We start from the raw sequence: 25,692 nt of genomic DNA, 5'->3' as shown, positions 1-25,692 counted from the left end.
GGCCGTGAGGGGGAAGGCGGTGCCGGGGGCGGTGTTTCTGGGCAGGCGGTGACGAGGGAGGTGGTATCGAGAAGGGTGTTCCTGTTTTGGCCGTGCAGGGTGAGGCGGTGCCGCGGGGTGGGCCGGCGGTCGCGGTTGGCGGCAGCGCTGGGGCGGCCATCGGCCTCTCCTCGAAGGGGCTGGCGGCTCCGCCCAGGTAGGCGAGAGCGGACCTTCTAGACTGCGCTGGCGCGGCTGCCTCGCCGCCCTCCTCCTGTTTCCCTCCGCTGCTGTTCCGTGCTGCTGCCCACAGCGCCTGCCGGTCATCCGCGCTCCAGCCCGCGCCGCCATGGGGACCCCTCAAGGCAGCCCCGGGCGAGGCGGCCTCGGGTTCCTCGTCCTCCTCCTGCTTCTGTCGCCCGTGCGGGTGAGTCCGTGGAGTGGGGAATGCCGGGCCTCCCGGCGTGGTGGCGAGGAGAGGGAGCGGCGGGTGGGCAGCGGGATCCCGCGGGTGTTCCCTGGGGCGGGGGGAGCCGCGGTGTCCCCTGCGCATCCCGCGGCCGGGGGTGTCCCAGGCGGCGGGGCTGGATCAAGGCGGCGGGGTCCGGGTTAGGCCCCTGGGCTCGGGGCGGCGCGAAGCTGAAGAGAGGTACCGGGGTGTCCCCTCCTCGTCCCCGTTGGGGCTCGCCCAACTTCTCCCGTGCCCCTGGTCCCCGTGGGACGGGGCTGTCAGCCGGTGGCTCAGCAGGCCCGCCGGGAAGCACCCGCGAACTTCAGCCTCTGCCCGGTCCCCGTCCCCTGCGGTCGCAGGCGGCAGCGGCAGCCCCGGGATGCTCCCGTGGCGTGCCCTGGTTATGCAATGCCCAGTGCATGTGAGTGGCCACGCAGTCACATGCTCGGCAGAGGCTTGCAGATGTCGTCGGTGTCTGGTTCGCTTTGCTTGGGGTGTAACTTAGGCTAGGTGACGGCTTCTTGGAAGTAATGATCCATGCGGACTGAGAGCTGCTGTTTATTTATGTGCCAGTAGTAAGACTACATATATCCTTAAAATCGAGGACTAGAGTATGTTGGACTTCTTGAGAGCTTTAGGAAAAAATATGGTAAAACGTTCACTCCTCTCAGTCATGTTTGTTATGCTGTAGCGCAAGATAGGAGCGGGATACTCCACATTCCTCTGGAGAAACAAGGAGTGTCTTGTAAGCCTTAGTGCTTGGCTTTCTTTCCCTCTCTACCTACGTTGAAAACATACTTTCTAGGTCAAGTTTTATGATTAGCTCTTTTTAAACATAGGAGTTTGTCATCTTGTGTATGTGCTGTTCTCATATCCTCTTTGAAAAAAACTTTTTAAGAGCTTGAACATAAGGTATTCATTCTTCTCTTAGCACTGGAGAAGGTGATTGTTAGTTGTGACTCGTGATCTTCAGGTGAGTAAGTAATGATACTTCACAGCTAACCAATGCACCTTTATGTAATGTTTTTTGGAGGAGATATCATCTTGGAGCAATGAGGTGTGTCCTAGGCTGGTAAAGAAATGACAGAATGCTTTCCTTTTCAAGAGGATACTGACCTATAGGAACTTGAAATAAGTTTCCCAAATATTTAGGGGAAGAGGCTTTGTGGTCCCTCGAAGTAAACATTACAAAGTTACTCTAATCATGCAAGTCTCAGTTGTGTACTGTAAGAAGGCAGAATCTGGTTTTATTGGGAATCTTTGCCATTAACTCTTATTTACAGCCTGACACTTCACAAAGAGGACCCTTGATATCTTTCAAAGAGAAGCTGGTCCTTCAGTTGGACTGAGCCTATTTAGTGTTAGATGCTTGCTGGAGAGAAGCATTGTAAAGGTAAACTGTTCTCTCCCTCAAGTGTACTGCTAGTGTAATGGTTTTGTGCTTTCAGTTGTGATGTTTGTAATCCAAAGTGCCCTATGTCATGTTTCTTTCTGTTTCAAAGCAGTCAGTGGACTGGAGTGGCACTTCAGCTCAGTCTTGCCACTACGTATGTATTCACAATGAACTTGAAGTGTTCAGCTTGTATCTTTCACTCTGAACAGTACATGGTACAAGATTTTTGCCAGCTATCCATTACTATTTTATTTTCTTATGAATGTCTTGATGCACTAGATGGTGTTTGTGTGCTTAATGGCCACTATTGCAATTGATCTTTGTATAATTGTACTAAAACACAAGCTGTTAAATCACTGGCTAATCAAGGTTGGATACAAGTTTCCTATCAGCAGCTGGGATCCCAAGCTATATTTGATTTTCTGAAATCCCATGGGAAAGTGTTAATGACAAGTGCTGCTCGTGCCAAGTGGCTGCAGTGTGGTGTTACCTGACCTTGGACATGAAATTCTGAAATGTCTCTTTGGAGCAGTTTCCTTGTCAGGGATGGCAGTGTAGCTTCAGAACAAGACAGTAACCACTTCATCTAAATTACTTGCTGGAAAATCAGGAGTGACTTGTTCAGCCTTTCTGGATGGAAGGTGAGGAAGCTGCCTCAGAAGGGGAGAGATGACTGAAGGGAGTGACTGGTAGAACTGAGTAGTACCTAGCTGGGCAGTAGCCAAAACAATCTAGGTGTGGTGCATGATTATTATTAACCTGCAGGACATCAGAGCTGTTTTGGTGCAGATGGACTTAGCTGCAGACAGATGCTAGCTGGGGCCCCTGCAATTCCTGATCATGCATGCATCCTTGCAGCTAACATCAGCTTGTCCCACAGATTCTGAATTATTACTGTTATTGCAGCTTTCTCTTGACTTTGACTTTACTGTGACATCTGAAATGCTCTTGGATAACTCCAGAACTGTGGCTTGCTTTGCCTGACCAGGAGTAGTAATGATTTTTCCATCTGAAAGGAAACAGGCTGGTGAGCAAAGGAACAGGAGGAGCTTGGCAGATAAGGCGTGGCTCTGAACAAGTTATTGAAAGAGACAAAGAATAACAACTAAACCTGTAAAGTTTCCTTTAGTCCATGCACCTGTTTCCCCCAGAGGAAGGGTTGTGAAGTAACACACAACTTCTGGGGCAGATCTCTGAATTTGACCTGGTCACCTGATTCCATAAACCAGTCATCACCCATACACCACCCATTTATTAAGGGTGGTGTAGTGTTTCCTTAGAACTCTCAACCTGGTTGGCAATAGCAGATATTAAGGGATGCAGGGGAAGAGTGTGCTCTTTCCTGGATTGATCTTTTTGCTCTGCAAGATCCCAGATGCATCATCCTAGATGAAGGAAAGGGAAACAGCTGTATCTGATGCTCTTGCCTTTTCCATACATTAGTAATCCTAGTTTGAAGAATCAAACAGTGTTCACTTGTCATCTGGTATTTGTAAGACCACAAACAGTTGCTGTTTCTGTGTACAGCATCATCATTGTTCTTTGTCTCCTTAACAGCTGTGTATTCATTGGTGGTGGTGAATGCTGCTGGAAGCATCAGAATTTATCAGTTTATTTCAACCTGCAGTTGAAGAAACATGGGCTGCATTAAATGTGTTTATGATCTGTTGGAACACTAGTTCTGTTACAAAGGAGTGATAATGCTTGGGAACCAGAAAACTCTTAACAGAACTTTTGTAGAATGCCCATACTTGCTCATGTGCAAGTTCTTTATAAGGGCTCCTAGAGCCTTGGCCTGAGGTGAAATTTCTCTTCAAACAGGCTAAGCCTGCCAGAAATAGGAATACAGTTTTCTGAACTCTGAGGATGTTCTGAGGGTTGGTGTTAGTGTACTGACAAGTGCTTTCTAAGATATGCTAGAGGCAGGAAGGAACAGCCTTTATCTAAGGTTGCTGTTGCTTTATGAAATACTTAGGAAAGTCCCATTTTGATATATGAAGTACTTAGTTATGTGATCTTAAAAGGAAAACATGCATAAAAAAAACCCCAAACCATGAACTAGCCCTGTGTTACTTATGGAGTATTTTAAGTATTTTGCCTTGTTTAGAAGGCAGTTGGGTTCAACATAGTATTTCTCTGTTACTTTTGGGGCTAGGCTTTCACCCACCTAAGAAACTTAATAGCCAGGTGAACAACTATCTGACCTAAAAGTCTGACTGCAAGCAGCAGCAGCTTTGTCAACTATGAGTTATTTACAACCACACTTAGTCATCCCTATCTCACCCTACCCTCATAGGAGCATTCTTCTGAAAAAATGGAAAGAGCAAAGTGCTTGTCTTACTCTCTAACTTAATCTAGCTTTTACTAGAGGGTTTTCAGAGGGAAGAACTGTCAGCTCTATCTTATCTGTGGCAGTGGAGTAGTTACATGGTTATTTGTATCCCTGAATGCTGCCTCAGCCATAGGAGACCAGTCCTCTCCTGTATTTTGGGGCTGACTCAATGGTAAGTAGGCTGTTTGCTTGTTAATGTTCAAGAGCTGTCTTGTTCAATTTAGGCTATTGATGCATAATGATTTGGTGTTTTTTTAGGCTTATTGACTTGGTTCAACCACTGTAAGTCAAGCATCCCCAAAGCTTACTGGTTCAGGGGACAAACTCACGCTTTTATTAGTGAAATCCTGCTAGGTAATGGCATAAATGTAAAATCTTAAGCTGTTTCTGAAACTGCCTTCTTGGTGTTAATACTGAAACAGAGTGTTCAGACTTGCAGTTCTAGGCCCAGTTGCTCTTCTAATAGTTTAAAGCAGCTGATCTGTTCAGCTTTTTTTAAACAGGCTAGAAGTTTGAGTGGCAAACATTGTTTTTTTCCATTGTATGTTTTATTGCTGTGGAACTTCAGGAATGTGATTTGAAATTCTTTATCCAAATTCAAATGTAAGCTAATACTAGGCCGAACTTTGTCTTGCTTTATTTTTCTTTTGTGTTTGGCTGTTTAATGTACCTTTTGGTACATTACCAAGTGTCATGTGCAAGTAAGTTGTTTTATGTTCTGTTCTGAAAATGATGACAAAAAGCCTTGTAGGTAAATTTATAAACATAAGACAGATTATATTATGTTTTATATCCATGTAGCTATAACCAAGGAGTTGCTGCCTTGAAACACAGATAATGTTTTTAAAACAATTGAACTATCAGCCAGACTGACATGGTAGCTGAAATTTACTCAAGCTTTTCTATGCAAGAGGTGCCCTGATAAGTTTTTTGTAACTGTTAACTGCATTACCAGGTTTCCCACACATTCCACTCTGGAAGAAACAAAGTCTTTCTCTAAAGAGTAGGTTGATGAATTTGTGTGTTTTAAAAAATAAGAAGTGTTAGATAAGAAGATGTAATGAAGCACAGAAAGTGTTTTTTAGAAAGGATGCTTACAAATCATTCTAGACTAAATACTGAAGCCAGCCTGATACTGAAGATACTTTTCTCACAGGCATTGCAAAGCAGCTCCAAATTCCTTGCCCTTTTGCAAGAATAGTAGTGAATCTGTGCTTCCTCTTGAAGAAACAGTTCACTTCTGATGCTGGTACAAACAGCAGAACCATTTCCACTGCTAGTAGATTGTTTGCTGTTAAAACTGGGGCATATAGGTGTGAGGAAGCAGAGTTGAAGATGATGACTTCTAAATTTGCATCATAGTAGTATTAACTTCTTAGATTAACTTGATGCATCAGCAAATTTACAATGGGGTTTTGAGAAATAGTCGACAAGTTATGGAAGTTTGACTTTTTGGCTTATACTGGTGTTAAACATTCAGTGTTTATAAGTCAAATCTTAAAGGGTGTTATCCAGCTTGTATCATAGAACATGGTAATACTTAACAGCTGGCTGTGGGTTTAACTAGAAGACATGCTAGAATATACAAATGAAATGGTGATCTAGATGAGTGGCACTTAAACTGACTTTTAGACCTGACTTGCAGTGAGTAACTTTGAGTTGGCCTCTGTTGCCCTGGTTAGGGAAAGGAGGAAACAAGTCTTGGGTTGGGTAAATTAATGATGGTTCTTCTCCCTGATAAACAGCCAACTACTGATGTACTTTTCGAAGAACTGTCAGTGTTGTTCAGCGCACAAAAATGGATGTTATGGAGGCACTGTGTTTCTAGGTAGCTCTTGGGTATTGTCAGGGCAGCCTTTCAGGGGCCTCTCTGGTTGGTAAATAATACTATTCGTGGTCAAGCACAAAGCACAGCAGTCTGTCCTTGCAGCAACAACATAGGGTGTCTCTAAAATGCTAAGTCAAGGTTGTTTAGGAGATCAAAATAGGTCAGTTATATCTCAAACTGTACTAAGCAAACTCCTGATCAGAGCTGGCAGAAGTATAGTAAATGTTTATGCAGTCTGCTTGCAGCCCAGGTGGTAGGAAAACTTTGGAGCTGTATTAAAGCTTTTGTTGTAAATAGCTTGTTATTGCAATAAATGTTTTAATGTTCAGAATAAATATTTTGGCTTAGTATCTCAGATATTTCAGTGTCAGTACCACTGAACAAAAATAAAGACTTTCAAGGTGCCACTGCCATTTTTCAATTTCTTTTATGCACTTAATAAAGAACAAATTTCTTGAATTTTCAATAGTCCCTTAAATTAAAACATCTTTAAAATGAGGTTTTTTTCTTAGCACTGTTATCCCGTTTAAATGTTCCATGCTTTGGCTTGAAAGTGGTGATGGAGGGCGTCCTTTGAGATTGTGACAGTATATGTATGGCACATGTGGAGCTATGAAGTTCTGTTTCAGAATCCTCTCTGTGCTGCTGTTTCAGAATCCTCAATCTGTCACTGTAATGAGTTTTCAGGAAGGATCAGGAGGTGGCAGAAGGAAGTGAGATTGCACATAAGCAATAAGTTCCTCTCCATGTGCACTGACTTGTGGTCTAATGTGACATTTTAACCCAACAATTATTGTGTTGTCTTGCGTGAACAAATTATTTTCTAAATCACCTTCTACTTGAAGATGTTTCTCAGGTATTGTTTAGGTTCTTAAGTAACTCTTGTACTTGATCTTAACTATAGGTTGTGCACCTCCTGTTTCTGTAATGATCAAGGGAAGGTGGGGAGCTGAGCTGAAGATAAGTGGTGATGTGCACCATGTCAAAAACACCTACTTTTGTTAATGGGTGCTTTATGTAGTACACACTGATGTTTTAATTAGCAGGAAGTTATCACATCTGGACTGCAAGTGCCTTTGGAGTAGTAGCACATAAATTCTACAATAGCTGAGATATTTGGCAACTATTCCTTGCAGTTAATCACTTGTTTTGTTGATTAGGTACTTCCACAAATGTGTGTCTGGTATGGAGAATGTGGAGTTGCTTCTGGAGACAAGAGGTACAACTGTGCTTATGATGGGCCACCAATAGCACTACCAGAAGATGGCTATGACTTAATGCAGGTGAGCTTCTCTTGTAGGTTTGCTGCTAAAAAAAATTCTCCAACAGTAGAATTCTGTATTGGGTTCTTTTGGACCTGTGCTATGACCTCTCATCCTAACCTGATGAGAAAGTAAACAGATTATCTCTGATTTCTCAGGTCCAACTGGGTTAAGGTAATTTACCCCAGTTTCTTTTCAGAGGTACGAGAAGTCTCTCTCTTCATGCACAACACAGCATATTGCCAGATTTGCCTTCTGGCATCTGATAGTTCAAAGCTTTAAAGAGTGAAATAACTACAGAGTTAAACAGTGGTTAGACTGGTGACAGGAGTGACTTCATTAAATATGTAGGTGAGCTAACTGCTGTTGTGTATTGTTTCTGAAGACTTAATGTACAGTTCTTGTATGTTTGTATCAGTTAGACTTATGTTAAATGCATTTGTCTTTTCTACAAAGTGAACATGAAGCAGCTCTTCCAGTTAATCAGTGGTTTTATGGTTAGTGGCTTGCCTTCTGAGACTTTAAAGTCTGATACTATCCAGAAGGAGTACTAGAGGATAAGCTGCAGGAATACTTTAAACTTGGATAAACATGTGTTGTCCTCTTACCAATAGGCTCTCAAATGCCATTATCATTCTATATATAGACCCTGGTGACTAAAGATCATCTGAAGGAGCTTTTCAAAAGGAAGTGCTGCCTTGAATAAAAGAAGTGAAAAAAGTGATTCTTCTCTCCAGTTTCTAAACAAAAATCTTGTTTGCGGGACTGTTTTTCTCCTATGCGTCTCCCACAGCAACAGCTACTGTGTTCTGAAATATGTTGATGCAAACCCCATGATTAAAATGAGTTCTGAAGTCTTAAACATGCTTTTTCTTCCTTTCCTCTTGATCTGAATGTTGTTTGTTTTTTGTTTTTTTTCTTAAGGAACTCTGTCCAGGTTTATTCTTTGGCAATGTTAGCACTTGCTGTGATGTTCATCAGCTTCAGACTTTGAAAAATAACTTGCAGCTGCCTCTGCAGTTTCTCTCCAGGTATGCTACTGAATGGCAAAGCAACTAATTTTATAATAGAATAACAAAGCACTTGTCTTCAAGTAGACTGTAGAAAAAGAGAAAAAGTGGTAATTTCATTAAAGGATTATTGGAGCAAGCTGCTGGAGTGGCTTTCTTATCCATAGCAGCAGGCTGCAATGTCATGAAACAACTACTTGCAGTCCGGATTGATTTAGCTGGTAAGAATAAACATTCCCTTAGCTTGCCTCAAGCTACTTTATCTATTGAAGTCTTCAGAAGAGGGTGACAATGTAGCATTTGGTCTTGTTCTTACTAAGACATTAAGAAGTCTAGGTCTTTTTACTAGCAACAGTTAAGTTTTTCTTCAAATTCCAGTAAAATTGTTTGAATCTGCTATTTGAGGCAGGCAATTTTATTAGTGATTTATGGTGCTTAAAATTGTTCATCTGTAGCATCAACAACAATTGTCATATTGCTGATTAAAATCTTACAGAATTTAAATATTTTGTTCTGTTGCTCTGAGCAGAATGTTTATATTTGCAAGGTGTATCTGACTTGACCTACATAGCACCTTTACCTCTTAATCTGATTGCTGTTCATTGGCTTTCCTACCAACTGGCTTTCCTTCCAGATGTCCATCGTGTTTTTACAACTTGATAAACCTCTTCTGTGAACTGACTTGTAGTCCCAAGCAGTCTGACTTTTTGAATGTTACAAGCACCATACCTTACTATGATCCCGTTTCAAAAGAGAACAAGAGTAGCATTACAGAGCTGCAGTACTTCATTGGAGATCGATTTGCAAATGGTGAGTAAGCAGTTTGTTAATTTACCTTGGTGTTTGTCCAGGTAACAAGACCAGTGCTTTTTCAGAAAGTCAGAGAGATGTTTCCCCCTCCTAATTCTGTCTTTTTGAAGTTTGAGTCATCACATAGGTAACAGTAGGTCCCCCTTAAAACTTATGGAACACTTCTGCCTGGGCAGGGGACGTTCATTACACTGACATTGTTAAATAACAATGTTTGAAAGGTTCAGTCGAGGATGAACATCTGTACAAACAGTTAATAGCTGATAACCCTGATGACTTTAACTTCAGAAAAATAAAGTTTTTTGCCAAGTATTGAATGTCCAAAGTCTACCTGATACTAAAACAGTCTGGCAAGCATGATAATAAAATTTGTACACACAATGGTTCTCTAAGAGGTACTCAGTCTTGAAATGGACTGTCTAGTCCTTTGTCAAAATCAGATGTTTTTATAGAACAATACATTGGGGTTGTATTTTGATTTTTGTAGCAAACTTAAAGCATTAATTCAGTCTTTTTATGCTTTTTGCAGTAAACTTTAATAAAATTGAGACACTTGATAATCATATACGGCCTACAAGTTGAAAGTACCTTAAATGGTTTTCATAGCTTTCCCTGAAAATAATATTAGGTAATGTTTCCTGTCAAACAGAAAAGTACCTTCTAGCGTAATGCAGATTTGAGTGGCTTTCTCAGAGCAAGGTGGCTGTAACAAAGCATTGCAACCTTGAATACTATAAATACAACTGAAAGTATTAGTTCACTATCCCAAGATATTTCTACTTGAAAACTATAAGTATGTTCCTGGAACTTGGGGAGTCTGTAATATTGGAAATACTTGGAATGCTTACTCAAATTATAACACTGGTTTAATGACTCTTCCCAGCAATGTATAATGCCTGCAAAGATGTGGAGGCTCCATCGAGCAATGTTAAAGCACTGGGGTTGCTGTGTGGGAAGGATGTTAAAGACTGCAATGCAACCAACTGGATTGAGTACATGTTTAGTAAAGACAATGGACAAACTCCTTTCAGCATAATTCCAATTTTTTCAGGTAAGAAACTGAATAGTCCTGGCCTTTGAAACTCCTGTCAAAGGCTGGCTGCTATGGCTAGAGCATTGATGTTTAAACAGCTGCCCAGCAATGAAAGTCTGCAGTCAGAGGCTTTCAAGGCAATGTGAGATTAACTTACTTTTTTTAAAATTTCTGCTTGGAAACCATACTTTGGGGTTTTTTCTATACAGCTTCTTACTGTAGAAATCTCTAAAACTCTGTGGTAGACTGAGCCTAGGTAACTGGCTACTTGTATTCCTTGGGAAATGGGCAGTACCCTCATCCTGGAGGATTTCATTAACAGAAAATTATTGTTGCACATTTCACAATCTGAATAGATTAAGAGGGATGACAAATCATTGTTAGGATGATAGAAGGATGTGCTTATTACTTTTACAGACCAAAGTGTTACAGACATGACCAGTCAATTAATTATTATACAACTGTAAATAGTTGGTACCTGCTGTGGAAAAGGCAGTGGATTCTTCATCTGTAAGACCAGGAAATGCTGCTCTACACAGGGGCTGTGGACTTTCATATAAAGGGTTAACTCGTGTAACTGGGAAGGTCTGAATTTTTCCTGGTAGTAAACTGACTCTGCAACTTGTGATTTCTCATAGATGTTCCTGTCCATGGAATGAACCCCATGAATAATGCTACCAAAGGCTGTAATGAGTCCATGGATGATTCAACAGGACCATGCAGCTGTCAGGACTGTTCAATTGTCTGTGGTCCAAAACCTCAGCCCCCTCCATTGCCTCCCCCTTGGCTATTGTTTGGTTTGGATGCTGTCTATGTCATCATGTGGATCTCATACATGGGCTTTCTACTCATATTTTTTGCACTAGTTTTTGGAGTCTGGTGTTACAGGTAAAGCATTCAAAATGCTAATCCCTGCAAGTCACTTGTTTATCTCTGAGAACTTCTTTGCCCTGGTCAGATGCTTATGTCTTGACTACTTCAGCCAGCCAAAAGTCATGTTCTGTAGCAAATACCACATATACTTACAAAAATGTTCTAACAGCTAAAACAACCTGGTAAAAAGGGTAAAAAGATTGCAGAAGTTGGTTTGGTTGATGCATATGTGTCATAGCATTCTTAGCTACAGAATCACATACACTATTCTTCAACTTTCATAACTAAGTACGCAGAAGTCTGTGAAAACAGACATTCACAACAAAACAGTCATTGCTCTATTGCAAATTAGGTAATAAATAATTTTTCCTAGTCTCCTATTTTGAAAAAAACTAAATGAAAGCTAAGCTTTCAGTAATTATAGCATATCACCCTTGATCACATGGCTGGAGCACCTCTCCTATGAAGACTGGCTGAGAGAGTTAGGGCTGTTCAGCCTGGAGAAGAAAAGGCTCTAGGGATTCCTTACAGCACCTTCCAGTAACTAAAGGGGAGCTACAAGAGGGCTGGAGAGGGACTTCTTACACAAGGGCATGTAGTGACAGGACAAGGGGCAATGGTCTTTAGCTGAGGGAGAGTAGATGTGGATTAGATCTGAAAAACAATTTCTGTCCTGTAAGGGTATTGAATCAGTGGAAGAGGGTGGGCACTCACCGTTTTTGGAGGTGTTCAGGGCCAGACTCGATTGGGCTCTAAGTAAACTGATCTAGTGAAGATGTCCCTGTTCATGGCAGGGGAATTGGAATTAAATGATCTTTAGGTTTGCTTCCAACCTAAACCATTCTGATTCTGTGGTTGTTCAGTTATAACCAGAAAACCGAAATTGCTCTATAGTAAGAATTAAGTCTGCTTGGAAAAGGATAGTGGGTATGACAATTTGATATGTTCAGCTGCCTTCTCTTAGCGGACATCATGAAGTGGTGTGTTTGAGATGCCTGGTTCATATTTCTAATGTAAAAATCTCTTGCAGAAAACAGCTTAAAGAATTTCTTTAAATTGATTCTGTGTTGTTAATGCTAGTGATCTTCTAAATGTGCATAAAGAATCTGTGCTTGATGTAAGCTGAAAAAGTTTCTTAAGATAGCTGACATGGTGTTCCAAAAGATCACAAAGCTGGAGACTGTTGTACAAACAGTACAGATGCCTTTTTGGACAAGCAGGATAACACAGTTTCTTGTCTTGCAGAAGGCGGCACTTTGTCTCAGACTACACCCCAATTGACAGCAATGTAGCCTTTTCTGTGAATTCCCACCGTGACAATGGTATGTCTTGGATAGCAGTAATGGTTTATTACAAACTCAGTTTAAGTGTATCTGTTTCCTGTGGTTGGGCTCTGGAGTTTTAGCTTTGTTAGGCTAAAAGTCCATTCTGAGAGGGCCTTTAGCCTTTTGACCAGTATCTCTCTTCTTTTAGAGTAGTATTTACCCCTATTTCACTGGATGCTGAAAGCCCTGGGTACTCCCCTCATGGATCTTAGCCAAGCTCCAAGGAAGTTCTGGAGAGCTTTGTTGTGGGATTATAGAGAGGACAACATGATCATGTTTTGACTCATCCATGTATCCATTTAAAGCATATTGGGAAAGCATAATTTAAAGTATATTGTACTGTAACTTGTGTACCAGCTGAGGTAGCTTGTTTTATTGCTTATATTTTAGCTTTATTTGCTACCCCTACTGCTGTCAAACACAACCTAACATTACAAGGGGCAGCGTAAGTACGAGCTGTTTTTTGCCCCTTGGCTTCAGTCAGGGATTGGTCCCAGGATCTGTCTGTCAGTGGAGACATAGCTTCTGGTGCTTCCTACAAACAGTTAGAATAAAATTTCATCTTTCGGTGTGGACTCTAAGAAAATGCTACTTAACTGACTTCTCATATATTTACTGTTTTTCTTACTCTTGCAGGAAACATTACCTGTGGTGAAAGGCTTGGTGAAAGGTTTGAGAATGGCCTGAGGATGACATTTACATCATGGGGGGCTTTCTGTGTCAGAAATCCACGTCCTGTTATCCTCTTCTCTGTGGTCTTCATTGCAATGTGCTGTTCAGGCTTTGTATATATTAAAGCAACTACAAATCCTGTAGATCTTTGGTCAGCCCCAAGCAGCCAAGCCCGCAAGGAGAAGGAATACTTTGACACGCACTTTGGACCTTTCTTCCGTACTGAACAAATTATTATTCAAGCACCAAAGAGCCACCCAGACACCTACTCACCTTACCCATCAGGAGAAGATGTACCTTTTGGGCCTCCCCTTACCAAAGATATTCTCCATCAGGTAATTGGGACTTACCAAGAGCAAAGACCTAAGCATACTTAACAGGTATAACCGCATGGAGTTGGCTTCCACCTGCAATGTTATGTATCCATCAAAACAGTCACTAGATATTCTTATTAAAAATCATAGCCTTACTATAAAAGCTTTTTGCTGGAAACCTTTCTGTTAGAGAGACACTTGGAAGCTAAGTCTCTGTTCATAGTATGAACACACAAATAATGTTTTTGTAATGTGCTTCTGTTGATATGTGCCTCTGTCTCTGGCAATTGCAACAATATATTGTGCACTTAAGTCCTGTCTTGCAAGGGAAGTGTTTTCTTATGCTGCTCCTAAACTATGGTTTGTTTTGTTTAAAGGTACTGGATTTGCAAGATGCTATTGTCAACATAACTGCTTCTTATGACAATGAGACTGTAATGCTGAAGGACATTTGCCTGGCTCCTCTTGCTCCCTACAACAACAACTGCACTATCCTGAGTGTACTCAACTACTTTCAGAACAGCCATTCTGTTCTGGATCACACTGTTGGGGATGAGTTCTTTGTCTATGCTGATTACCACACTCACTTCTTATATTGTGTTCGGTGAGCAGTACAATTGCATGTTTTTTAATCAAGTTACCTGTTCAGCTTGGTTTGGTGTGGATACTGGTTCTGGTTTACCTTAAACATGTTTTCAATGCTTCTGAAGAGTTCTGAACAGAAGACCAGTTTCTGAGCTTTCTCTTTAGTTTGTAGTTCAGTTGGTTAGAAGGTACTCCTTGTCTTAAAGGCTGTAAGGCACAGACCTTTAAAACTGGGTTTAAATTAAAAGCAAAAGCAGCACAAGGGCAGTGTACCACTAGCAGTTTTGTCTTGTTTGTCTTGATTTTCAGTTGTAACACAACAGCTTTTTACTGTTTTATGCCTCAGCTGTCATGCAGAAGCTAACAGTTATTGCTGGTGATCTCTTTAGGGCTCCAGCATCACTGAATGACACAAGCTTGCTTCACGATCCCTGCTTAGGAACATTTGGTGGACCTGTATTTCCGTGGCTGGTGTTGGGAGGATATGATGGTGAGTGGCAAAACAGTATTGGAGCATAAGTCTGAGAGTACATTCTTGTGTGCTGTTCTTGGTGCTAAAGTTGTGTTCTCATTTAACACAGATGTTTAAATGCAGTCCAGAGAAACTGAAGTTTTGTTAAACTTTCAGTAAGTAAGGGTGTTTTAAGTAAGTTTTCAGTAGACCAGTGCTAGGATTGGAGGCAGACTACTCTGGAAGTGCAAAATGCAAGCAATCTGTAGCAACAGGACAAATGTTTGGTCTGCTTTGGGCCTGGTAAAAGATAAAGACATGAAGCAGCTCAGGTTTACATGATGGGATGTATGTGTTTTGCTTTGAGTTAGAATAAAGTTTTGTTACTGATCTGACAAAGCAGTTAAGAATAGATTAAAGTGTTCAAAAGGAAATTCTTTCATAATTACTCTTAAGCCAGGATTTTGTTCAAGCAATTTATCTAATTAAACATAACTTGGTAGTATATTTGTGTTTAATATATCTGAAATAGTGTTTAAAGGCAAATGCTTATTTATTAAACTGTAGGGGATTTGTATTTGCTTTGAGTAATATCTGAGTATGCAAGGGGTACAGTGTTTAGGAAGCCACATTTCTCATTAGATGGACAGTCATAAGCAGTGGTTATAAAGTAGCTTTTTGTCCAACTAGGCAACAATGTAACATTGTGGTGTGATGAACATGTTAAACAACGAATAATTACTCTGGAATGAAATCTGTAGTGCTTATCAGCTTTGGTTCTTATTTCAGTAGTTTGAGAACTCAGTGGTGTTCCGTGGAGTTGTAGGGATGGGATTGCTTTGGGCAATGCTAATTTTAAACTTATTTGTATCTGCTATACTAGAAAGTAAGTTCCATTTTTTTTAATGCCAAACATTTTATTTCTTCTATAGATGATAACTATAATAATGCTACAGCTCTTGTTATTACTTTTCCTGTCAATAACTACTACAATGACTCAAAAAAGCTGATGAAAGCCTTGGCATGGGAAAAAGAGTAAGTAGTCTTCCTGTATTCTGAAATGCATACATGACTTAAAGCAGCTCTAAATGTTGATTTAGAGCCTACCTGCACTGTACTGACAGTTTTTCAGTATAACTACAGGGATGTTTCAAGAGGCAGCAAAACTGGTTAAAACCAGACTGTGCTGGTCATAAGACCTTCACTTTGTCTGGCACACTTAATTTGCTTTGAGACGCAGGTTCTGGTCCTCTTAGTGACCATCTAGCCCAGTAGTACTTGCCAATAAGCAACTTCAGAAATTATTTATTTTATTCTGGATAGAATTACGCAGGTAGACTCTTTAATTTACTGGACCATTAACCATGGGCGGAAAGGTCGAGCCTGATGCTGTAGTTCTTTACCTTTAACTTTTAAAAATGTCATCCAGATGAACATCTAAGGCTTTCATCCCCTCTACCACCTTGAAGAGCTAGCTTACACAGGCCAGCTGCTCTGGCTGTCTGTTCAGATAGAAACTACTGTACTAGACAGTTTGTGACAAGATAAAAGTATGACAAGCATCTGCCTGTGTCACAAGCACCTTCCAAGCTGGGGAACTGAAACAAGGGCTAATAAATTGTTCCAGTACTGTAAGCAAGCTGCAGTCATCTTTCATGTGTGTGTTTCTAGGTCTGGCTTTGAGGAAAATTGTGCTTAGAGTTTTGCTTAGCTCATGCAAAGTAGCTATTGGTCCTCAAACACTAGAGAGAACATGGAAAGTATTTCAATGTGGTGTATTTCTAGTTTTTAAAGAAGAGTACCAGGTACATGTAGCCAGCACCTCTCTTTTAAAACTGAGAAAGATCCCCTCAAACTGTCTGGCCACAGGGTACTCTTGTACCACACAGATGATGTAAATCAGCCATCAACTGACTTCCAAGTATTTCTAGTGGAAGATGTTTTATCCTTTTAAAGTGTGATCAACCTCTTGGTTTTGTTTTTTAGATTTATTAACTTTTTGAAGAACTACAATAATTCAAACTTAACAATATCATTTTCTGCTGAACGAAGTATTGAAGATGAGATTAACCGCGAAAGCAACAGTGATGTTAGCGTTGTGTTGATAAGCTATATTGTGATGTTCCTCTACATCTCTATAGCTTTGGGACACATCCAGAGCTGTAGAAGACTGCTGGTATGTGTATAGTTTTCATTGCCATAAAGACTGAAGTTAGAGCTTGCTGATAGCTGTAAGTCACTTAACTATTTTTGCAGAATGCTGATGTTTTTTATTAGAGCATTGAGTCTTTCATGGGCAGGAATTAGGGGGAGCATTGTTTTTCTGCTAGACAATTCATGTGTATTTCAGAGTTTCAGCTAAGTTCTTTCACTTGATGTTCAGTTCACATCAGCTTTAAGACTTGCAGCTTCAGGGTTGATAATTTTTTTTTTAATATCTGAATTTCAAAAAAACCATGAAATGTTTTCTGCTACCTAGACTAAATGTTAGAAATGTTTTGCTTTTGCAGTAATCTATTCCGTGGGATGATGCTTGTTTGGCTGATGTTCAGTACAACTTTTTTTAGGTGGATTCGAAGATCTCTCTGGGCATTGCAGGCATCCTGATTGTACTGAGCTCAGTAGCATGTTCTATAGGCATTTTCAGCTACTTTGGAATCCCACTGACACTGATTGTGATAGAAGTAATTCCTTTCTTGGTGCTGGCTATTGGAGTGGACAACATTTTCATTATGGTTCAGACACTTCAGGTATTTATTCTTGCATACAGATTCTTCTAAAAGTGCCTGTCATTTTTGAAGGCTGTAAACTTAAAGAAGGAAGTCTTCTGTGTTCCAGTGCTCAGCTAAATGTGAGCAGCTCTGGATTCTCACAAGATATCTTGTGAGAGTTGTAGAAAGACAAGAATCAGTGTACCTTCTACCTTCACAAAAAAACCCTAATTTATGTCTCTGCATTTTTCATGTTGCTGCTTTATATCAAAATAGTTGTAGAATACAACTGGTATTTTGATCACTTGTAACTTAAACATATTGTAAGCAGTAGTCATGAACTAAACTATATGCTTTAAGACTAGGAACTTCTGACACTAAGTCTTAGTGGGTAACAAGCTTTTTAATTTGACAGGTTCAATAGCCCACTGAAACAGGTACTGCCTCTGTCACACATGTAGTTTTACCTGAAGTACTGAACTTAGTACTAGATTTTAAATTTGAAGCAAGACAACAAGTAATGTTCAGGCTGCTCTTGCTTTAGAGAGTCTCAGCTGTTTTTTAATTAACTCTTATTAATGCAGTGGATGCAACAAAAGATAGCTTAGGATATTTTTAAAGTTTCAGGTTTTTTGAAGCGATATGAAATAGCTTTATAAATTGCATGATTCCTAATAATAATAAATCATTGCCTTAAAACAGAGAGATGAACGCCTTCAGGGTGAAACTCTGGATAAACAGATTGGCAGAGTCTTGGGAGATGTGGCACCCAGTATGTTTCTCTCATCCTTTTCAGAGACTGTGGCATTCTTTCTTGGTAAGACTCCTTTAATGTTTGAAGATAAGGGCCTTATCATAACTGCATGTTTCAAGAATAAATGCAATACTAAAATATAAAAGCAAAATAAGAATTTGTAGAGGCTGTTTAGCTTAGTTGTTCATTGTTAATATCAAGTTAAACTTCTGCTGGGGATAGGCATTGGCGTACTTTAGAGTCTGGCATAGTTAAAAAGATCCAACTCTGAATCTGTCAAGCCTTTCAGCCTGAAAGACTGGAGGTTTTTACTGACTTGCAGTGACTGACAAGTCTCAATTTGAACTTAGGAATAGATCAAATACCAGAGTGTATGAACTCCTATATTGCGTTTATTCATCTTGCCAAAATGCCCCTTGGTTGGAAAAATGCCCCTTGGTTGGAAAAATGCCCCTATGACAGATTTGTTTGAGGCTCACATTATAATGTTTTAGAGGTAAATCTTTTGTTGCCCTACAAGTATAATTTGGTCTTCTTTCATAATGGCTTTGTTTACCTGCAGAGTAATTTGTCATTGGATCAACTTGCATTGAAGTGGCTTAATATTGAAGCAAGATGTTGCCTGACAGCACTCCTTAACTGCCCTGTTACACAGTCTGCACCTAAATTTGAGATTGAGAAATGGCTTAGAACTAGTCACTCCTTTGCACAGCCTCAGTGCTGTTAAATAGGTCAAAGACAGCAGCTGTAGCCAGGCTTGTATGGGCTGGTTCCTTTGCTCTGGAAAGAGAGGCTCTTTGTCCTGCTATAAGGCTACCACTTAAACTGGATGTTTGTCTAGCAAATGCTGGTGCATTTCTAGGAGAGGGAGCTCTCTTAACAAACTGGGTCACTTCCTCCAGGGACACTGTCTACGATGCCAGCGGTTCGCACGTTCTCCCTGTTTGCTGGAATGGCTGTGCTCATAGACTTCATCCTTCAAGTCACTTGCTTCGTCAGTCTCCTGGGCTTGGATATCAAGCGTCAAGAGGTGAGTATAAGTGCACCTGTAACTGCAGTGTCACAGGGATGATGACATCTGCAGAACTGCTCTAACTCTGGCATTTAATCCATTTTCAGAGTAATAGACTGGATATTCTGTGTTGCATCAAAAGCAGTGAAGAAATGAGTGGAGTCCAGCGTTCTGAGAACATGTTATTTCTGTTCTTCAAAAATCTGTTTTCTCCATATCTGCTTAAGGACTGGATGAGACCAATAGTAGTATGTATAATCTATTTCAAGTAAGCAGTCATCTAAACTTGAGCAAAAGAGCAGTGAGCCTGAAGGCCTAAATAGGGAAGAAAGATCTTCAATACAGTGAAACAAACGAAGCTTCTAGTATTTTTGTTCTTAGCATAAGAATAGAAATAAGCTTTTGTAACTGCAAAAGTATTTCAGTAAATAGAGGCTTGATTGTGGATTGTCTAAAGCCCATATTTAAGAGTTGCATTGCAGTCAATCAAATTACTTTAGCCTATGTAAAAAAAACAGCATGTATTGGCTTCTACACTGCATTAATCCAGAGCGTTGTTGATGAATCTGTGATTCAGTTTAAGGTTACCATGCTTATTTACAGAAGGTGTTTGTAACCTTCACTGATGATTTCTAAGAATAAATTTCCTTACAGTTCCAAAGGGACTCCTGAGTAGCTATGTTGTACTACCACTGTTGTATTAAGCCTGGGTAGCATATTTAAACTAGAGCCTCTTTGCATGGTTCCTATTAGCTTAACAAATGACTCCTATTGCCTCTTGTTTCTGTACAGTTCTCAAGTCCGTGGGTTTGCTTTTTTTGCAGATAGCAGTGTTTGTGGGTATCCTGTCATTCAGTGCAGCAGTTATGCACAATGTAGAGATTGGGCTGGATCAGTCTCTCTCAATGCCAGATGTAAGTCTTAGGATCATGTCACTGTTCAGCAGTTTGTGGCTGAATTGAAACCTTGATACCCTGTTGTGCTACCTCAACATTCCATATCAGTAACTCAAAACTTTCCCTTGAAGGACTCCTATGTAATAGATTACTTCAGCCACATCAGCAAGTACCTGCATGCGGGTCCCCCTGTCTACTTTGTCCTAGAAGAAGGACACAACTACACCACTTTGGAAGGGCAGAACATGGTGTGTGGTGGAACAGGATGTAATAATGATTCACTTGTCCAGCAAGTCTTCAATGCTGCAGAAATTGGTAGCTAGTAAGTCTTTCATGCTTGTCTCTCATAGTTGCATGGAAGAGATGTAGCTGAGCAACGTGTCCTCCTGATTTACTCAGGCTCAGCTGCTGGTCATAAACAGACATTCTATTTTATTTGCTTTATATTGTGGGTTTGGGAGGGAAGGGGATTGGAGGCAGCTGTGACAGTCTTCTAGAATGAGGATAAAACTTGTATGGACTGATGGGATATATTGATGTACTTGGGTTTGGAAAAGTGGCTTGATCCTTCAAGGAATCTTGGAATGGTAGTAAGGATAACTTGTGAGAACCTCTCAGCAGGGTTATGATGATCTGGAAAATGGCTGCATGCTCAGCTTCTAAACCTGGTGAATAAACTAGACTAGCCTAGGGAGGCTAAGCAGGAATTCTATCTGCAACTAACAACTCAAGGAAGTCTTTTCCCAATTCCTTCCAGTGTAGTTCATTTCAGCCTAACTGAAGGAGGAGCTTTGCTCTAAAACTGAGACAACAGGGTGTGAAATAGGATGGGGAACAGAGTGGGCAGGAGAATGGAAAGTTGAGCTTGGCAGCAGAACAGGATGCAGTGAAAAAGCTCCTGCTGTTTTCTAGCTGCAGTGTTCTGAGCTACCTGAGCATTATGGCTTTTGGATGGGGTACTGGAGCATGGGATTATATGAAGAGCTGAGTAGATTTGACAAGAATGAGTTGACATGGCATAAATTGGAGAGATCATGTGATATGTTTTGGAATTAAACATAAAGTTACTGATGATGGATATGTTGTGTTATTTTTATTAGCACAAGGATAGGCTATGCTCCATCGTCCTGGATTGATGACTACTTTGACTGGGTGAAGCCGCAGTCATCTTGTTGCAGAGTCTACAATACCACTGGACAGTTTTGCAATGCTTCAGGTATTGGCATCCATCTTGTTGTTAGTGGATTAGCTTGGTTTATAAGTTGCACAGCCAAAACGTTTTCTCATGGCATGAGTCAAGTGAATACCTTTTCTTACTGTAAGTAGGAACCTCTTGAGTTGTCCTCCTAATTTATTTGAACTGCTGTTTGAGTGAGCTTAAATATTCTACTGGAATGCTGCAGATTGAAAACAGCCTACCTAGACAGCCAATATAACTCGCTGTAAAAATTCTGATCCTTCTGTTGGCTTTCTTAGAGTACGCAAACTTGGTGCTCTGCTTTTGTTCAGGTCCTTCAGATAAAGTAAGAGTTCTCTGACAGTCCTTGCCTTAGTAGCAATAAATCAAATTAAGGACTACAAACCTTTTATGGAATTTCAGGATGGATCAGTTTGTTCATCAGTCAAAATGCTTTTTATGGAATTGTATCCTGTAGTAATGCAAGTCAGAAGTTCCTAGTGTTAGGAAAAAGAATGCTTGTCCCTGTAGGTGACCTCCTTCCTGTATTTCTTCAGTCAGCGATCCATCCTGCACTCGTTGTCGACCACTGACTCAAGAAGGCAAGCAGAGACCACAGGGTGAAGACTTCATGACCTTTTTGCCAATGTTCCTATCGGACAACCCTAATCCTAAATGTGGCAAAGGGTAAGAGCCTTATTCTATGGACCCTGCTTAGACCAATGTGTGAAAGATATTTGCTCTGGGTTTTGTCTGGAGGTTTTATGTCTAATGTCCTCCTAAAAGCTCTACAAACATTGACATCTCACCAGTTCGGTACTGTTTTCTGAAAAAAACCCAATTGCATCATCAACTAAATGGAACAGCAGCTTTCCCCTGTACAAAGAGAGACAATATCTATTGTCAGTCTCTGCTAGAATATCCTGTGCAATCTTGAAATGTATTGTGCTCTGAAGCTTTTATAGTTTTAGAAACTGCTAGAAACAACTACCAGCTGTTTCTAAAGGGCACCTACAAGAGAGCTGGAGAGGCACTTTTTACAAGGGGGTGTAGTGATAAAAAAGGAGGCATGGCTTTAAAATGAAAGAAGGTAGGTTTAGAATAGATGTTAGGAAGAAATTCTTTACTCTGAGGATGGTGAGGCACTGGAACAGATTGCCCAGAGAAGCTGTGCCCCATCCCTGGAAGTGTTCAAAGTGAGGTGGGATGGGATGTGAGCAGCTATAGTCTAGTGAAGGTGTTCCTGCTCATGGCAGAGGTGCAACTAGATAGAGGATCTTATGCTCCCTTCCAACTCAAAGCATTCCATAAGATTATTTGTTACAAAAGCTAATAAATGTGAATGGTGCTGACATCTGATACTTGTTTTTATAGAGGACATGCTGCATATAACTCTGCTGTGAACTTTATAAACAACAAAACTGAGGTTGGAGCCACTTATTTTATGACTTACCATACTGTACTGAAAACATCATCTGATTTTATTGATGCTATGAGGAAAGCTCGGATTATAGCAGACAATATTACTGAAACCATGGGCATCAAAGAGAAGAACTACCGGGTGTTTCCTTACAGGTATGGTTAGATCTATCTTGCCTTGGTGACAAATGCTTGAGCAATGCAGAAAAGGTGCTGGCTATTAACATATTGAAAACCTGAGTTTTGTCTAACAGAAGGTAATGCAGAGACTTGGGGATTTCTAGTAAAACTAGGAAGATATAATTTATATCCATAGCACTGGCCTCTTTCTACTGTCATTGATAACTAATTTAAATCCTTCACTACAAAGGTAGATATGACTCCATTTTGTGGCATTTCTTAGCTTTCATAGTAGGGTTTAATAGTTCATACTTAAGCAGATATGTTGACATGTGTAGTTGCAACCTGTGATCTGAATGTATTGACTTCAGATAAGTTATTTAAATGTAAAGCAAATGCAACAGAAATGTCAAGTATAAGAGTACCACACTGAAATTGAGTTGGAGTTGATATCTGTGCATCTGAAATACTGATCCCTGCATCAAAGAATCCTACCTGTGCTTAGGGTTCATCTGCAGTAGCTCCTGTAGATACCACAGTGGATCTGAGCACCTGCCTTCTGGTATCTACTGTAGCTATTTATATTGAAATATGGGAATTACACTGGCTTTGAGACCATGATCTTTATTTAGTGAGGAGTGAACTCCTACAGAATGATGGCTGTTACATGACATTCCACTGATACAAGGAAGCCAGTTTCTGTTGGTGACTTCTATGAGGGGGTGGGAGAACTACTTTTTCCTTAGCAAAGAAGCTAATCTAATATTAGCATATCAAAGGGAAGATGGCTAATGACAACCTCTCTTTTTTCTACAGTGTGTTTTATGTCTTCTATGAACAATACTTGACAATTGTGCACGATGCTATCTTTAACCTCTGCATCTCTTTGGGTTCAATATTTCTGGTGACAACTGTGCTTCTTGGTTTTGAAGTATGGGCTGCTGTTGTGGTTTCAATAACTATTGCTATGATAATCGTCAACATGTTTGGAGTGATGTGGCTCTGGGGCATCAGCTTGAATGCAGTTTCATTAGTAAATCTTGTCATGGTAAGTCAACAAGACCTCTCTTTGCTTCTGTTTCCAAGTTTTGAACAGTTCTGTGTGCTACATATATACTTGTGATACTGAGCAGTATTCTGCTATTGAACTTTGGCCGGCCTTTGCACAGTAGTGGAACTATTTAACACCTCTAGAAGAAGAGAAAACAAGTTTATTCTGACAACTAGTCCTAATACTAATAAGATACAGCAGTTGAACTGAAGCTATACTGCATCTGGTGGAGGTCACTCTTGTTTTGCAGCTACAGCTGCATTGCTGCTGCCTAGGCTAGGTGCTGCTCCACATTAACACAGGTGGCTCATGCTGAAGAGGGGAGGATGCATAGGTTTGTCTGCTGTATTTATGTTTACAGAGTAGATCTGGGATGTGCTAGAACCAGTATTGTTCCTGCATAAGTGGATGGAATCATCTGGGCAGAAAGCCTTGGTAAAGCACTCCAGAACTAGCTCCAGTAAGCAGCTACTGGTTGTTCTGGCCTACCGTCTTCTCTAGAGGTTTGTGGCAGGTCTGAGGGCTAGTGTAAACTGTTGGCCCATGTTGCAATTCGATGTATGTTCAAGGAAGTCTCTCTACTAGATAAGGCTAAGATTAGCCAAGTGTTCAGGTGGTGGTGCAAATGATTTATCACCTGAATTGCCATGGTATCAAATCAGGATTTACATTCAGTGTTATTCTAAAGCAATGTTATTGCAGCTAATAGTTGTAAACTGATTCTAATGTTCAGTGTTCGCTACGTGCACTGCATCAAAGCCAGCTTGCTTCAACCTCAGGAAACTCGACCTCTGAAACAATCTCATGTTCCACTTCCTGTTTGGTTGCCTGTTAGTAATGACTGGTGGTAAAACACTGTGTGGTAAACACCTGCAACAAACAGCCTCTGGGAAGCAACACTAAGTTTGTAACTTCCCATGGTACTTTTAACTCTGATGACAGTTGCTAGGAATCTTTCTAGGTCATCCAGAATTCTGAGTAGAGACCTTGCTATCCAAGTGCTGATCTAAGTGAAGTTTTCACATGTTTCCTTTCACTCTCCAGAGCTGTGGAATTGCTGTGGAATTCTGCAGTCATGTGACAAGAGCATTCACCATCAGTACCAAGGGCAGCAGAGTGGAGCGTGCAGAAGAAGCTCTGTCTCACATGGGCAGCTCAGTGAGTATCTGCTGGCTGGGGAGGGGAAAACAAGTAGCCAAGTAACGGCCTTACTATTTTAAGAAATGTTATAGGTGACAGTCTTGCTTTTTCTTTTTGGAATGCTTTAAGCTCTTAAGGTCAACACAGGCTTCTACTAGTAATAGGGGTGATGAAGACTCATTTTTAATCTGATATTATTACTACCTAATAGTAGAAGAGAGCTAAATGCTTTAGCTGAACTAATAGTTTGGATAAACCTCAGATTGTCCCATTAAAATTCAAGTGTTTCTCTTCCAGATAGTTAGAGGTGACTAGGAAAGGTGGTTGTGCATATAGGATGTACTTGGAGCTTGTAGAGAAAAAGCAGGACTCGGTGTTTAGGCAGTACTGTCATGTCACTTGTCTTAGTCTAAGTGACATATATGGGGTTGGAATGGACAGTTCTTGTGATGTGTGTACCACACCCAGGTACAGAACTTAACTGGAATGTGAGTTAAATTAAGTAATGGTTTTCACTTGTATCTGCCTGAAGCAAAAATTAATTAGGTGGCTGCAGAGATCAGAGTGGATTTTTAATCATACTGAGCCTGTCCAGTGGGACCAAAAATACGAACTTGTCTCCTGAGTGCATCTTGATTTGGTTCTAGACTGGCAGGGTAAGAAGTATACTGCATATTAGGAGCCTTAGATTATGCAGAAATGTTACCAAACGCTAAATAATTGAAGGAAATTGATTATCTAAACTCCTACTTATCACTTTTTTATTTCCAGGTGTTCAGTGGTATCACGCTGACCAAATTTGGGGGAATTGTAGTATTGGCTTTTTCCAAATCTCAAATCTTCAAGATATTCTACTTCAGGATGTATCTAGCTATGGTGGTGCTGGGAGCAACACATGGACTGATATTTCTTCCAGTTCTGCTTAGTTACATAGGTAAGATGTGACAGTCTGCTCTATACCACACTTCAAAGAAAAATAGCTGTCTGTGGACTTTCCATGACATGGAAAGGTTTGCAGAGATGAAAAGCAGTACTTGAATGTGCCTCTCTCATCCCAGTGGCCTGTCCTTTGGAAAGCAGAGGCTGACTGGTGG

General features: G+C 40.6%; 1 protein-coding gene across 1 annotated transcript in view; it reads left to right on the top strand.

Moving 5' to 3' along the window:
• The first annotated feature begins 194 nt into the window (after positions 1 to 194).
• Positions 195 to 25,692, top strand: part of NPC1 (NPC intracellular cholesterol transporter 1) — a 26,488-nt gene continuing 990 nt past the window's right edge. The window contains exons 1-24 of the mRNA XM_036399984.2: positions 195 to 406; positions 7,144 to 7,266; positions 8,170 to 8,276; positions 8,890 to 9,065; positions 9,949 to 10,116; positions 10,737 to 10,986; positions 12,217 to 12,293; positions 12,933 to 13,303; positions 13,660 to 13,886; positions 14,257 to 14,357; positions 15,251 to 15,353; positions 16,305 to 16,494; positions 16,886 to 17,068; positions 17,732 to 17,846; positions 18,686 to 18,813; positions 18,903 to 19,043; positions 19,620 to 19,709; positions 19,823 to 20,013; positions 20,792 to 20,907; positions 21,426 to 21,555; positions 22,243 to 22,443; positions 23,224 to 23,455; positions 24,503 to 24,616; positions 25,370 to 25,532. Of these exons, the coding sequence (XP_036255877.1) occupies positions 329 to 406; positions 7,144 to 7,266; positions 8,170 to 8,276; positions 8,890 to 9,065; positions 9,949 to 10,116; positions 10,737 to 10,986; positions 12,217 to 12,293; positions 12,933 to 13,303; positions 13,660 to 13,886; positions 14,257 to 14,357; positions 15,251 to 15,353; positions 16,305 to 16,494; positions 16,886 to 17,068; positions 17,732 to 17,846; positions 18,686 to 18,813; positions 18,903 to 19,043; positions 19,620 to 19,709; positions 19,823 to 20,013; positions 20,792 to 20,907; positions 21,426 to 21,555; positions 22,243 to 22,443; positions 23,224 to 23,455; positions 24,503 to 24,616; positions 25,370 to 25,532 (3,775 nt within the window). The 5' untranslated portion in view covers positions 195 to 328. The remainder of the gene's footprint in view (positions 407 to 7,143; positions 7,267 to 8,169; positions 8,277 to 8,889; positions 9,066 to 9,948; positions 10,117 to 10,736; positions 10,987 to 12,216; positions 12,294 to 12,932; positions 13,304 to 13,659; positions 13,887 to 14,256; positions 14,358 to 15,250; positions 15,354 to 16,304; positions 16,495 to 16,885; positions 17,069 to 17,731; positions 17,847 to 18,685; positions 18,814 to 18,902; positions 19,044 to 19,619; positions 19,710 to 19,822; positions 20,014 to 20,791; positions 20,908 to 21,425; positions 21,556 to 22,242; positions 22,444 to 23,223; positions 23,456 to 24,502; positions 24,617 to 25,369; positions 25,533 to 25,692) is intronic.

This window comes from Molothrus ater, chromosome 1 (genome assembly GCF_012460135.2).
Source record: "Molothrus ater isolate BHLD 08-10-18 breed brown headed cowbird chromosome 1, BPBGC_Mater_1.1, whole genome shotgun sequence".
Lineage (NCBI taxonomy): Eukaryota > Metazoa > Chordata > Aves > Passeriformes > Icteridae > Molothrus > Molothrus ater.
The sequence above is the reverse complement of the archived record's forward strand: the minus strand, read 5'-3'. Positions and strand labels throughout refer to the sequence as shown.